This window comes from Podarcis muralis, chromosome 13 (assembly GCF_964188315.1).
Source record: "Podarcis muralis chromosome 13, rPodMur119.hap1.1, whole genome shotgun sequence".
In the NCBI taxonomy this organism is placed as follows: domain Eukaryota; kingdom Metazoa; phylum Chordata; class Lepidosauria; order Squamata; family Lacertidae; genus Podarcis; species Podarcis muralis.
The window spans coordinates 10,158,582-10,174,101 of record NC_135667.1 but is presented as its reverse complement, the minus strand read 5'-3'; the positions used below and the strand labels follow the sequence as shown (position 1 = coordinate 10,174,101).

Genomic DNA, 15,520 nt, shown 5'->3' with positions numbered 1-15,520 from the left:
TCCAGACTGGAACTGAGTTTCATGAGCGCTTCACAATCAGCCTGGACAAAAAGAAGAAAACCACCTCCTTGTACCTGATGAATACCAGGCTGAATGATTCTGCCGTCTATTTCTGTGCTCTGGAGCCACAGTGCCACAAAGACACACCTGGCCTGACACAAAACCTGGAGAGGCCATTCATGAGGGCTTTGTGGAGCAGAGGTTTTCTCAGGGTCACGACCAGCTTCAGCCTTCTGTATTTCAAGTAGTCCAATCACTGGAAACTTCAAGGATGAATTCAGCTTCAAGGTCATCCATCAGGGCAGACATGTCACTGCCCCAGCAGCCTTGGTTTGCTGTCAGCTAGAGAAGGCACTTATTGATCCAAGAAGGCAGATCAGAACTAAATGGATGCAATAAATGTCACATTTATTTATAAGAGTACAGTGGTACCTCGGGTTACATACGCTTCAGGTTATAGACTCCACTAACCCAGAAATAGTACCTCGGGTTAAGAACTTTGCTTCAGGATGAGAACAGAAATCGTGCTCCAGCGGCGCGGCGGCAGCAGGAAGCCCCATTAGCTAAAGTGGTGCTTCAGGTTAAGAACAGTTTCAGGTTAAGAACGGACCTCCAGAATGAATTAAGTTCTTAACCTGAGGTACCACTGTATTTAGAAACCACCAACTCACCAGAAAGATAGTTTGGTGGCATACAATAAACCCATTAAGGCATCATAGGCTTATAATATACGGAATAAGCAAGCAACTCTGAACCAAATTCATTCTCTAAAAATGCTTGGGGAAACAAAATCATTCTCTGCAGGCAAAGAACTATCAGAATTGTAGCAGCCTGTCTGATTTCAATAGCAATTCCAGAGTGCTGGTGCCCCATGCTAAAAGCCTTAGTTTGCATAGAGACTGAACAAGCATGAATATTGCTTAGTTGGTAGAGCATGAGACTCTTAATCCCAAGGGTCATGGGATTGAGCCCCACGTTGGGCAAAAGATTCCTGCATTGCAGGGGGTTGGACTAGATGACCCTCATGGTCCTTTCGAGCTCAGCAATTCTATGATTCTATCTATGAGATACATGCAGGACAGACAGAAGGGCCTCTCAAGGTTGTATCTTGCTGGAATCTTCTGCTGTATTTCCCCCCCTACAGTTCTCTTGTGTTCAGTTGCAGCAAGAAGGCTTGCTTCTGATTGTCTGAGAACAATAGCAGGAAAAGAAGGTAAATGGTGACTCCATCTCATCTTAAAAATTAGCTTGAGGTTGAATCCTGACAAGACGGAAGTACTGTTTTTGGGGGACAGGGGGCGGGTAGGTGTGGGGGATTCCCTGGTCCTGAATGGGGTAACTGTGCCCCTGAAGGACCAGGTGCGCAGCCTGGGAGTCATTTTGGACTCACAGCTGTCCATGGAGGCACAGGTTAATTCTATATCCAGGGCAGCTGTCTACCAGCTCCACCTGGTACGCAGGCTAAGACCCTACCTGCCCGCAGACTGTCTTGCCAGAGTGGTGCATGCTCTAGTTATCTCCCGCTTGGACTACTGCAACGCGCTCTACGTGGGGCTACCTTTGAAGGTGACCCGGAAACTGCAATTAATCCAGAATGCAGCAGCTAGACTGGTGACTGGGAGTGGCCGCCGGGACCACATAACACCGGTTCTGAGAGATCTGCATTGGCTCCCAGTATGTTTCCGAGCACAATTCAAAGTGTTGGTGCTGACCTTTAAAGCCCTAAACGGCCTTGGTCCAGTATACCTGAAGGAGCGTCTCCACCCCCATAGTTCAGCCCGGACACTGAGATCCAGCGCCGAGGGCCTTCTGGCGGTTCCCTCACTGCGAGAAGTGAGGTTACAGGGAACCAGGCAGAGGGCCTTCTCGGTAGTGGCGCCTGCCCTGTGGAACGCCCTCCCAGCAGATGTCAAAGCAATAAACAACTATTTTACTTTTAAAAGTCATCTGAAGGCAGCCCTCTTTAGGGAAGTTTTTAATGTTTGATGCTGTACTGTTTTTAATATTCAGTTGGAAGCCGCCCAGAGTGGCTGGGGAAACCCAGCCAGATGGGTGGGATATAAATAATAAATTATTATTATTATTATTATTATTATTATTATTATTATTATTAGCTGCACACAGGGCTTGGCTGTTAGTTGCTGCATGTGGCTTCTGCAGAGTTAAACCAAGGGCAGCAATGGAGATATCATCATGGACCTTGCTGCTGTTGTCAATAGCTTTTTTGGGGTAGAAGCTGAATCTTTTCTCTTTGTTTATTTTTTCTGTTCTCTGCCTAGGCAAGATGCTTCCCGTTTTAAAGGATGGATGGAGAAACTGTGACCCTCTCAATGTTGCTGGACCACAACCCCCATAATTGTGGAATTTATTATGTTTTTATCATTGAGGTACAGCGCTGAGGGCCTTCTGGCAGTTCTTTCACTGCGAGAAGTGAGGTTACGGGGAACCAGGCAGAGGGCCTTCTCGGTAGTGGCGCCTGCCCTGTGGAACGCCCTCCCATCAGATGTCAAGGAAATAAACAACTATCTGACTTTTAGAAGACACCTGAAGGCAGCCCTGTTTAGGGAAGTTTGAAATGTTTGATGTTTTATTGTGTTTTTAATATTCTGTTGGGAGCTACGCAGAGTGGCTGGAGAAACCCAGCCAGATGGGCAGGGTATAAATAAACAGTTGTTGGAAGACACAAGATTTACCCACTCTGGAAGAATGGCAGATGAAGGTGATGGACTACATGGAACTGGCGGAAATGACTGGCAGAATCCGAGACCAGGGAGAAGAGTCGGTGGACGAAGATTGGAAGAAATTTAAAGACTATTTACAGAAATACTGCAAAATTAAGGAATGTTAGAATGATGTTGGATTGAAGTTAAGCGGTTTTTAGTAGCAATGTTATAAAGGAATATATAAAATGGTTTGTTAACAGGTGATAATATAAAGCTATAATATATTAAGATAAAAGATTAAGATAAAATCAAAAAGGGAAAGGATTTGCTGAACTAACTAATTGAACTGGAATACAAAAAAGGGAGGTGTGAGGAGGTCTGGGGAACAAGCAAATGAAAGATAAGATTTGGAAAAACTGATTTGTTTTTAACTGTTTTTACTTTGTATTTTCTTTTTTCTTTTTTTTCTTATTTTTGTAAAATGTTGAAATTTTAATAAATATCTTTTTTTAAAAAATAAACAAAAATAATAATAAATAAACAGTTGTTGTTGTTGTTGTTAATGTTCTAGAATGTGTTTTTAATATTGTACACTGCCCTTGGATCTTCTGATAAAGGCTGGTACATAAATTGAAATAACAAAACAACAACCCTTGAGCATAAGATACATAGGAAGCTGCCTTATACCAACCATGAACATTGGTCTATCTGGCTCTGTAATGTCTATATGGGTTGGCAGCAGTTCTCCATGGGATCAGACAAAGGTCTCTTCTAAACCTACCTGGAGATGATTGGTATTGAAGCTGGGGCTTTCTGCATGCAAACTGATAGTCTACCTCTGAGCTATGGTCTTCCCTCAAGGGCCATGCTGGATGAAAGTTGAGTCCAAAAACCTGGAGGGCCATTGCTGACCCAGGCCTGCCAGGTTCTGTGAGATGTGAGTGGCATCACCAAAACGTTCATGGCAAGGAAGCCCCCGTGGATTTTAAAGTCTTTTGCACCTGACCCAATGAGCAGTTCGAAAAGTTTTTTGTTGTAGAGAAAAAATACACATTTTTTTTCCTACACAGGGATCAGATGCCAGGAAAAGGGGCATCAGAAAGACTTGGAGGTCAGGAAAGAAGGAGAAAACTCCACCATCAGCTGCCAGTATGAAATTAGCAATTTCCTCAGCTTACAGTGGTATAGGCAATACCCAGGAGAAGGACCTACTTTTCTGCTCCAGTTACTAACAACTAAAGAAAGCAAAGAGCCCAACTTCAGTGCTGAACTGAGTAAACAGGACAAGTCAAGTTGCCTGAACATCAGAGGGGTCCAGCTCACAGACGCTGCCAGCTACTTCTGTGCTGTGGAAGCACAGCAGTGCAAGCGCATTTGTAGCCTGTGCAAAAACACTGAAAGAGGAGGAGGAGGGAGGGGGAGAGAGATCTGTAACACAGTAATCAGAAGCCATGTATTTTGCATGTAGAAGGTGCCTGGTCCAATCCCTGGCATCTCCAGGTAGGGCTAGAATACCTGGTATGGAAAGTTACTGCCAGCCAGGGAAGACAGTACTGAGCTAGATGGGCAAGTACTCTGACTTGGTATAAGGCAGGATAGGCACATGGGAAGCTTCCTTATCCTGCTGGAGTCACAGCCATTGATTCATCTAACCCAATATTGTCTACACTGACTGGCAGCAGCCATCCAAGATCTCTCCCGGTCTGACCTGTAGGGAAGCTTTCAAAAAACTTTGGTGCAGATTGATCATTTATTAATAAATAAATACAGTGGTACCTCGGGTTACATACACTTCAGGTTACATACGCTTCAGGTTACGGACTCCGGTAACCCAGAAATAGTGCTTCAGGTTAAGAACTTTGCTTCAGGAGGAGAACAGAAATTGTGCTCCGGCGGTGCGGCAGCAGAAGGAGGCCCCATTAGCTAAAGTGGTGCTTCAGATTAAGAACGGTTTCAGGTTAACTACGGACCTCCAGAACGAATTAAGTACTTAACCCGAGGTACCACTGTACATAAAAATACATAACTATGAAACATATCAATTTTAGAGAAAAGAACCATTTTCTCTAAACCTGTGAAATGCCCTCCCATTAAATTTTAAGAAGATAAAGAACTACACAATTTTTAGAAGACATCTGAAGGCAGTCCTGTATTGGGAAGTTTTTAATGTTTGACGTTTTATTATGTTTTTATATGTGCCAGATGGTCAGGGAATAATAATAATAATAATAATAATAATAATAATAATAATAATAGGAAATGGGATTTGGAATTTCCTTAGGTTTTGGGGCAAGATGATGGCTCTTCTTTAGGGTCCCACTTTCTGGTTGGGGTTTGCTCACCATGGGACTCTGGAATCCAATTCCCATGTCACATGCTAGGATCTAGGGCAGGGGAAACAGTTTCAAGATCTTTCTGACCAAAAGTGCTACTCTGAGTCCAAAATCTAAGGAATTAATTATCTCCTCCTGCAATTAGCCAGATCACAGTAATTTGTTCAGCTGGGCAAAGCTGAACACTTTCCTGAAGAGGTTAGAAAACTGTCAACAAGCCAGCCTAGAAATAAACAGGCTCCTCCACCGCTGAGATTTAGAAGTGAGGGCATGAAGAGAGTGATAGGTGTTTGTTTGTTTCATTACTGCCAACACCTTTTTCTGCAGATCAGTTATATCTGACGTGAGACTTCGATGTATACAGTCAAAGGTTGGGGGAGAAGAGAGTTGGGGAGAGGCAGTGGGGCAGGGAGAGAATGAGGGTAGCAAACTTTCATTCTTTTACATGGTATATGTGAGAAGTTTTTGTGTCAGCATCACGTGGGTAGGCTCTCTTTCTATTCAGTTTTCTATATCAGTTTTCATTGGCATTAAGGGAAGGCATAGTTGATTGCCTGTAGTTGACTGAAGTGGGTTTTGTTTCCTTGTGTGAGAGGGGGATTGTTGGGTCAAGTCAGCTGTATCGATTCATATGCTGTCTGTGGGTTCTTGTTGTTGTCTTGTTGGGCTGTCTTGATCTCCTTCCACAGGGGCTGTAAGACAGAGCTATTCTGCCTGCCTTTCAATTTGAATTAGCCTGATCCTCTATTCCCTTTTCCCTTTCCTCTTCTATGAAGAAACCCTTTCTGGGACCCCACATTTAAATTCTTCCCTGGTCTCCTTGCTGGCCCTAGTAGGACCAACTTGGCCAGTTAGCCCTGGTGATCATATGATGTCTACTGACTGGGGTTTTTGTTTGTTTGTTTTCCCCCAAAATGACCCCTAAATTTTTGAATTTTATTGATATTGATGCTGCATTTTATGCTGTTAGCCGCCCTGAGCCTGGTTTTTAAACCAGGAAGGGTGGGGTATAAATAAAAAATTATTATTTATTATATAATAAAGGGGCGCCACACTGGAGTGAAGGTGTCCTCTTATATTTGTCCCTGTGTTAGTTTCAGTCTGTTGGTTAGCTTTTGTAAGAAGGCTGTTTCAGTGGTCCAAGTTCACCCCTGACAGGTTTCTCCAATGCCCAGTATCTAAGTTCACATTTAAAGCATTTGTAAGCCTGCTGATCAGACAGGGGATGTGTTTGGACACAGAGCTACCTGTATCTTCAGGCAGAGGGTCTGCAGCCTCAATGGTGAGGCTCTTGCTGCTGCTGCCCCACATGGTGTGCAAGATAGGTGCAATGAAGTGCCCTGCAGGTCATCCAATCCATGTTCCCCATGAATGGTACCAAGCAGGTGACCTTCTCATTGGTGCAATAGTTTCTCAGGTCACTTACTCTTTCGATGAAGTTTACTTTGAAGAGCAACCATCTCAAAAGCTGTTTGGCCTTCCAGTGTAAGCATTATATTCTCTTCTCACCCCTGTTTTCTTTTTCCCCCGCTCAGCTCCACCAAATCACAAAACAATTTCTAAAAAAGCAATCTTTGCATGAGTGATCGTATGTTCAAAGGAATTATATTTAGAATCCAGGGCCAGTCCTCGTTCAGTGTTTCTAAATCCCCAGATGTTGTTGGACTACAACTCCCATCATCCCTTAGCTCTGGCCTTGCTAGCTAGAGATGATGGGAGTTGTAGTTCAACAAAATCTGGGGACCCAAGGTTGAGAAAGGCTGAATAACTGAACTGCTTTCTGAATATTCTGCATTTTACTGAGATTATTATTTGTTGTTGTTGTTTAGTCATTTAGTCGTGTCCGACTCTTCGTGAACCCATGGACCAGAGCATGCCAGGCACTTCTGTCTTCCACTGCCTCCCGCAGTTTGGTTAAACTCATGCTGGTAGCTTCGAGAACACTATCCAACCATCTCATTCTCTGTCGTCCCCCTCTCCTTGTGCCCTCCATCTTTCCCAACATCTGGGTCTTTTCCAGGGAGTCTTCTCTTCTCATGAGGTGGCCAAAGTATTGGAGCCTCAGCTTCAGGATCTGTCCTTCCAGTGAGCACTCAGGGCTGATTTCCTTAAGAATGGAGAGGTTTGATCTTCTTGCAGTCCATGGGACTCTCAAGAGTCTCCTCCAGCACCATAATTCAAAAGCATCAATTCTTCGCCGATCAGCCTTCTTTATGGTCCAGCTTTCACTTCCATACATCACTACTGGGAAAACCATAGCTTTTATTATACGGAACTTTGTTGGCAAGGTGATGTCTCTACTTTTTAAGATGCTGTCTAGGTTTGTCATTGCTTTTCTCCCAAGAAACAGAAATCTTTTAATTTCGTGGCTGCTGTCACCATCTGCAGTGATCATGGAGCCCAAGAAAGTAAAATCTCTCACTGCCTCCATTCCTTCCCCTTCTATTTGACAGGAGGTGATGGGACCAGTGGCCATGATCTTCGTTTTTTTTATGTTGAGCTTCAGACCATATTTTGCACTCTCCTCTTCCACGCTCAATAAAAGGTTCTTTAATTACTCCTCACTTTCTGCCGTCAAGGTTGTGTCATCTGCATATCTGAGGATGTTGATATTTTTTCCGGCGATCTTAATTCCGGCTAGGGATTCATCCAGCCCAGCCTTTGGCATGATGAATTCTGCATATAAGTTAAATAAGCAGGGAGACAATATACAGCCTTGTCGTACTCCTTTCCCAATTTTGAACCAATCAGTTGTTCTATATCCAGTTCTAACTGTAGCTTCTTGTCCCACATAGAGATTTCTCAGGAGACAGATGAGGTGATCAGGCACTCCCATTTCTTTAAGAACTTGCCATAGTTTGCTGTGGTCGACACAGTCAAAGCCTTTTGCATAGTCAATGGAGCAGAAGTAGAAGTCTTTCTGGAACTCTCTAGCTTTCTCCATAATCCAGCACATGTTTGCAATTTGGTCTCTGGTTCCTCTGCCTCTTCTAAATCCAGCTTGCACTTCTGGGAGTTCTCAGTCCACATACTGCTTGAGCCCTCCTTGTAGAATTTTAAGCATAACCTTGCTAGCGTGTGAAATGAGTGCAATTGTGAGGTAGTTGGAGCATTCTTTGGCACTGCCCTTCTTTGGGATTGGAATATAGATTATAGGAGATTATAGGAAATATTAAATTAAATATTAAATTTTGCCAATGAGAGCTATTTTCTTTTGTAAAGCGGGAGCAGATTTCTTGGTGAGACAGAGTCACAAAAATAGTCTCCTGGCAGTAGGGTTTGTTTTTTGTTTTATGCTGCTGATTACAGTGATGGAGAGCAATAAGGTGCTGGAGAGGCTGGACTTTGTGGGAGGACGGGCATGACTGCAAGATTGGCACCTTGCTAAGTAGCAGCGACACTATTGATAGAATGATAGAATTGTAGAGTTGGAATGCAGGATTTCAGTTTTTTTCTAATTATGTGATTTGTAAAAGTTTTATATATTTTTGCTTCTCCATACCATAGGTAGGTATGCCACCCAAGCTGTATATCATATCGTTCTAAATTTAACAATTTAAATTTAAATTTTTCAACAAAATTCAATCTTTTATCCAACATAACCATGATATAGTAAAGTTGAAGGTCTGGCAGGGTGAAGCCTCCATTTTTTATTTTTTATTTTGCAAGAATCTTAATTTTATATTTTGCTCTGGGCTTCTTTCCCTGCCATATGATCCTTAATAATTTTTTCTGCCACTCTTTGAAGCATAGAATATTATTTATGAATGGGACATTTTGAAATAGAAATAGCATTTTTGGAAGGACATTCATTTTGATGGCAGAATCTCTGCCCAGCAGCGATAGCTTCATTCTCTCCCACATTTCCAAATTTCTCTTTATTTATTTCCAAGCTTTTACATAGTTGTATTGATAGATATTATAGTTAGTTATTGTTCACGAAATCCCCAGATTTTTTTTCTATATTTCCCACCCTCATTCTGATTCAATTTCGGTTTTGTTTGACTATCCACATTTTTTACCAGCATCTTGGTTTTCCCTTTATTTAATTTAAAGCCAGCCAATTTTCCAAATCTATTTATCTCATCTGTCATCTCTGGTATGCTCACTCTTGATTGTTCTAAGCTTAATACAATGTCATCTGCAAATGCTTTTAATTTGTAATTTTGCTGGCCAACTGTTACTCCTTGAATTTTTTTATTCATCCTTATATTTTGAGTCACTACTTCTAATATTAGTATAAATAACAGCAGGGACATTGGGCAACCTTGCCTTGTCCCTTTATATGTCATATATTTTTTTATCATACATTTTTCTGATATGTTGTTGTTTTCAATTATATTGGCCATTTGCTCATTATAGATTGATTTTATACCTTTTATAAAGGTCTCGCCAAACTCCATCCCTTCTAACAGTTTTATCACAAACAGCCAGGAGATGTTATCAAAAGCCTTCTCGGCGTTCACAAATATTATCGCCGCCCTTTTCTCATTACGTACTTCTAGGTACTCCAACACATTTATGACATTCCTGACATTTTGTTTCATATGTCTGCCAGGGAGGAATCCTACGTAAAGCGTTTATAATTATTTAATTATGATATCAGCCGATAATCCTTTGTCTCCAGTGGGTCCTTATCCTGTTTTGGTATGAATGTAATATATGCTTGTTTCCAGAATTCTGGAATTTCCCCTGTATTTAAAACCTTGTTCATAATATCTTTTAATGGGGTTCATCTTGGAATTTTTTATAATATCCTATCGAAAGGCCGTCTGGTCCTGGTGTCTCCTGTTTTTGCCTGGTTTAGTGCCATTTGCAACTCCATCATTGTTATTGGCGCATTCAATATTTTTACATTTGCAGGGTGTGGGAGTGCCAACAGAGGGAAATGAAATACAGAAAACTGTGGACAGTGAGGATGACATAATTAATGTAATTATACAGAATTGGTAATAATACTGTATAAGTTTGTTCTCTAAGAATGTTTAAAACTGAAAGCTGAGGCAAGAATAAGCACAGATCAAAGTAACAGCAGCTATATCAAAGATATGATGCAAATTGCAGGTGCCAGTACAAATATATATCATAAATGATATTACGGCTGAAGGTGTCAAATTCATGGGAGTGTGGCATAATGGTGTCATGTACGAAACTATTCTTTTCCCCATTTTTTTTTTTTTAAAATATGTCTACAGTATTCACAGTGTAGCAACAAAGTTCTATCAGAACATCCTGGCCTTGGTTTTTGCCATAAAGGAGATCAATGACAATCCGAAGATCTTGCCCAATGTCACCCTTGGTTTCCACATCTATGACAGCTATTCTGATGGGAGAATGACCTATCGAACCACTTTGGACCTTCTCTTCAAATGGCAAAGATTTGTCCCCAACTACAAATGTGACACTCAGAAAAACCTCATGGCTGTGATTGGGGGACTCACTTCTGACACTTCTATCCACATGGCAGATATCTTAAGTCTCTACAGGGCTCCACAGGTAAAATCAGTGCATAGGGGAATGTGGGGAAGTTTGTTTTGCAATACTTTTATTCAGAAGGAAAAGAGAAATATTAGTGTGAGATAGAAATAACCTGGAAATTTCATTATTTTCCCATAATGAGAAATTCACCCAGTTTCTTCTTTCTTTCTTTCTTTCTTTCTTTCTTTCTTTCTTTCTTTCTTTCTTTCTTTCTTTCTTTCTTGATGTGTCTACAAATTTCTTAAGGGAATGCTCTGCTAAATTATCATTTTCTTTTAGCTCACCTATGGCTCATTTGCTTCAGAGGAGAGTCAATCAATGCAGAAGTCTTTTTATACCATGGTCCCAAATGAAGACCTTCAATATGTAGGGATTATCCAGTTACTTCAGTATTTCAGATGGATGTGGGTCGGGCTCTTTGTTGCCAAATATGACAGCGGAGAATATTTTTTGAAGATCCTGGAGCCATTGTTTTCCCAGAATGGAATCTGTTCAGCCTTCACAAAAAGAATCCCACTTCAAGCTCGTATAGAAGATATGGAAAAAATATCTGGTGAAATTGAAGATATTTATGAAGGTCTCAGAGATGAAAAGGCCAGTACGTTTATCATGTATGGAGATGATGGGACAATTGCATGGCTGATAACAGCTATCTTTATAAAAGAAAATGGAAATAAGCAAAACACATCATTTGGGAAGGTCTGGGTCATGACAGCCCAGATAGATTTTGTATCATTTGGATTGCTGAGAAACATGGATTTTCAGCTGTTCCAAGGTGCCCTTTCCTTTACAATTCACTCAGAAGAGATTCTAGAGTTCAAACAATTCCTTCAGAAGATCCAAACACACTGGACCAAAGCAGATGGTTTTTGGAAGGACTTCTGGGAGCAGGCATTTGACTGTTTCTATCCTGATCCAGGTATGCCAGTCATGGATGATGGAACGTGTACTGGAGAGGAGAGGCTGGAAAGTCTCCCTGCAGGTGTTTTCGAAATGCACATGTCTGGGCAGAGCTACAGTATCTATAATGCTGCCTATGCTATAGCTCACACATTGCATGCCATTTCCTCATCCAGATCCCCACACAGAACAGTGACCACTGGTTACAGTATTGGATCTCCATTTCTGCAGCCTTGGCAGGTAATGTTACAGAGCCAAATATTTTCCTGTCAATGGACTGATTAGCACAAGGACAGGAAGTTGCTTTATACTAAATTAGGCATCACATCCACCTGTTTCAGTATTGTGTACACTGTCTGGCTTGGAATCTCCAGGGTTTGAGACAATATGAGATTCCTAGTGTCACTGGAAGATTCTGGGAATTGAATCTGGGCCCCTTACATGCAAGGAGAAGATCAACCAGGGAGTTGCTACCCTTTACAGCCCCTCTTCTCATGTGTAAAAAAAACACACACAAAATTGACAAATTACAGTGGTACCTCAGGTTACATACTTTTCAGGTTACAGACTCCGCTAACTCAGAAATACTACCTCAGGTTAAGAACTTTGCTTCAGGATGAGAACAGAAATTGTGCAGTGACGGCGCAGCAGCAGCAGGAGGCCCCCATTAGCTAAAGTGGTGCTTCAGGTTAAGAACAGTTTCAGGTTAAGAACGGATCTCCGGAATGAAATAAGTACGTAACCAGAGGTACCACTGTATTCAGCATCTTAGTCCGGATACTCTTTTGCTGTTTACATTTAATCTTGTAATTTGATTTTGGAATCTGTTTCAATTGGGAACCTCAAAAAGTTTGATTCTTCTTCTTCTTAAATAGATTAACTCATTTCTTCAAGGTGTTTCATTCAACAACTCAGCTGGAGAAACGGTATCATTTAATGATAACAGGGAAATGAGAGGAGGATTTGACATCATGAATTTGGTCACATTCCCAAACATGTCTTTCCAGAGAGTGAAGGTTGGACGGGTGGGTCTCAGTGATACAGGAGATAAAGAGTTAATCATCAACGAGGACAAAATTCTATGGCACCAAAGTTTTAACCAGGTACGGATCGTAGTTACCAACCTGCAGAGAGTTTGCCTTCTTAGGTTCTGATTTATGTTCACATATTGATGAAGTGTAAGATTGTCCTGTGGGTGGCAAATAGCAGAGCACTTCCACCCCCAACTCCTCTCATCTTTTTGTACAGGTGCTTCCCTCTTCTTTGTGCAATGAACCCTGCCACTCTGGTCATCAGAAGAAAGGGAAGGAAGGGGAAAAGTTTTGTTGCTATGATTGTACTCCATGCCCAGAGGGGAAGATTTCAAACCAGACTGGTAGGTAATACCCTTGCAGCCTGATAACCACATAAAGAGTCTGACACACAGGCTGGGCTTGAGTTGGGTCACTTATCTTTAGTTAACATAACAAGATCAGCAGAGGAAGATAAATTCAAAAGGCAGAACTTTCTTGAAACAGAACTGTAGCCATTGGGTGACACACAGGGATTTTTCCAGGCAGAACCAGTGCTTTTTTTGGGGGGGGGGCAACACGGTGGGACACATACCCCTGCCCAGGGAGGGGAGTTTGGGGTGGCCACGGTGGAGGCAATGGCGTTGCTGCTGCTTCTCCTCCTTTTGCCGGTCTCAAGTACCCCCCTCCATCGTCTTTGCTGTCCTCTCAGCACCGCTGCTACCTCATGTCTCTCATCTGTGGGTTGAGAGGGGGTTTCAGGTAGGAAGGGGGGAGGGAAGCAGCCAAAATGAGAGTATCCCCAAACATTCTTTTGAAACAAAGCACCGTCCAGATCTCCATGTCACAGGGGCCTGGGAATCAAACCAAAAGTTTTGTGCCTTATATTGGGCCCTAAAGCGGCCGTCCCAATCTCATACCACTTTTATATGTGACAGTATGTTCACTACTGTTTGGTGTGCTGTCTCTCATGGCCAATGTGCCTCGGCAGCCAGTACTGCTGTGGTGGAACAGCCATAATGTACAATTCATCACAAGACATGTTTCATTCAGTGTTCTAGGTCACATGAATCACAACAGAATTTCTATTTAAACTTTTCTTTATGTTTCTCAGATATGGATGCATGTTTCAATTGCCCAGAAGATCAGTATCCAAACAAGAAGAGAAATGGATGCATCCCCAAAGTTATACATTTTTTGTCCTATAAAGAACCTTTAGGGATCACCTTGGCCTCAGTTTGTGTCTTATGTTCTTTGATTACTGCTTTGGTGTTGGCTATTTTTATCCAGCACAAAGATACCCCCATAGTCATCGCCAACAACCGCGAGCTCACCTACACTCTCCTGGTCTCCCTCCTGCTCTGCTTCCTCTCCTCTTTGCTTTTCCTTGGCCAACCTGGGAAAGTGACCTGCCTTCTCCAACAACCTGCTTTTGGCATCATCTTCTCTGTTGCTGTTTCTTGTGTGTTGGCCAAGACCATCATTGTTTCTCTAGCATTCATAGCCACAAAGCCTGGCTCTAAGATGAAGAAATGGGTGGGAAAGAGACTGGCTCATTCCATTGTCCTTTCAGCTTCCCTCATTCAAGTGGGTATCTGTACTCTGTGGCTGATAACGTCTCCCCCCTTCCCTGATCTAGACATGAATTCAGTAGCTGAAGAAACCATTGTGCAATGTAATGTTGGGTCTGTCACCATGTTCTATTGTGTCTTAGGCTACATGGGCTTCTTGGCCATTGCTAGTTTCATTGTGGCCTTCCTGGCCCGCAAGTTACCTGACAGTTTTAATGAAGCCCAGTTCATCACCTTCAGTATGTTAGCATTTTGCAGTGTTTGGGTCTCTTTTGTTCCCACCTACCTGAGCACAAGAGGGAAACACATGGTGGCTGTGGAGATCTTCTCCATCTTGGCCTCCAGTGCTGGTTTACTGGCTTGTATCTTTTCCCCAAAATGCTACATCATTGTGCTGAGGCCTGAACTGAACAGCAGGAATCAATTAATACGAAGAAAGAATTAAGCCATATGTCTTCACTCGTAATACCCTAATGTCTGTTGGAGAAGGCAGTTGTACTTTTGTACATGCACACATTAGTTATAGACATTCGATTTAAAGATGTTGCTAGATTTCTTTACAAAGTTTAAGCTGCGTTTCAGTTTCGCTGTTAGGGTACATAACCAAATATTTTATTCTGTTGTCTGACATGTTGACATGTTCCATGATGAAATCTTGGTATTTAAAGGATATTGGGGGGGGGGGGACTGAATTTCTATACATTACGTAAATATTTTTGATTGTGATATAATGTTCTCCCCTTGCTACTCAGGCCTTCATTGGACATTGGTAGCTGTGATGAGTTCCTTCATTTCTGTATCAGAAATTCTCATTTTAGTAGTTGAAAAAAATAAATCTATTTGAGTTTTATTACGTGTGCTGTGGATTCTTTCTATTTCTTTACTCTGGGAGTGTTTTTCAACAAAGAGATGTTGTGGTTGCATAAAACTGTCAGTATCATTTCTCTCAGTTTCTTGTTCTTTTGAACTTTAATCCAGATTTCATTTCTAAATCAAATTGCAATATACACATACTCATGGTTTTTTCTGTGTTTTAGGGCAGTCTGCGCCACAGGAGGGCTAGCAAGCAGATCAGGTGGCTTGCCAGCTGTGCCATCCTTGCTTGGCGCCGGGATCGCACAGGGCACTTCCCTGCTCCACTCACAGACTCCACAGGGAGGCACACAGGCAGCGACGTGGGCAGAGAGGGGTGCCCTGTGCCCACCCCTGATCACACCCATCAGGCACCCGTGCCGCCCCAGTGGGAGGGGACACCAGGAAGTGCCTGTCGGTTCGCAAGCCCCCTCCATAGAGGCTGGCCCCTCTCACTGTCCTCGGAGCTTGCTTACCGGTAACCTCCTCTGGCTGATATCTCAGACAGACCAGGGAGATTTTGATAGGCGACATTTTCCCAAGCATGGGTAAAATGCACAACCCCTCTCTCCTGCTTCCGCAGGGGAAAGAAAATAAGTCAGAAATCTATTTACATGATGTTTATTTCTGACATTACAGCGCTAGAGAAAAACACGTCCTTTCAGTTCAGCTCTTCCAGCAAGTCTGACAAACTTCCTGAACATGCGCAGTCG

The 15,520-nt window shown here is 42.4% G+C and overlaps 1 protein-coding gene across 1 annotated transcript; it reads left to right on the top strand.

Annotated features, from left to right (window-relative positions):
- The first annotated feature begins 13,500 nt into the window (after nucleotides 1–13,500).
- LOC114583479 (vomeronasal type-2 receptor 26-like) lies at nucleotides 13,501–14,400 on the top strand. Its single transcript, XM_077917997.1, has one exon. The coding sequence runs from the start codon at nucleotides 13,501–13,503 to the stop codon at nucleotides 14,398–14,400; it is 900 nt and encodes a 299-aa protein (XP_077774123.1).
- Nucleotides 14,401–15,520: the final 1,120 nt, after the last annotated feature.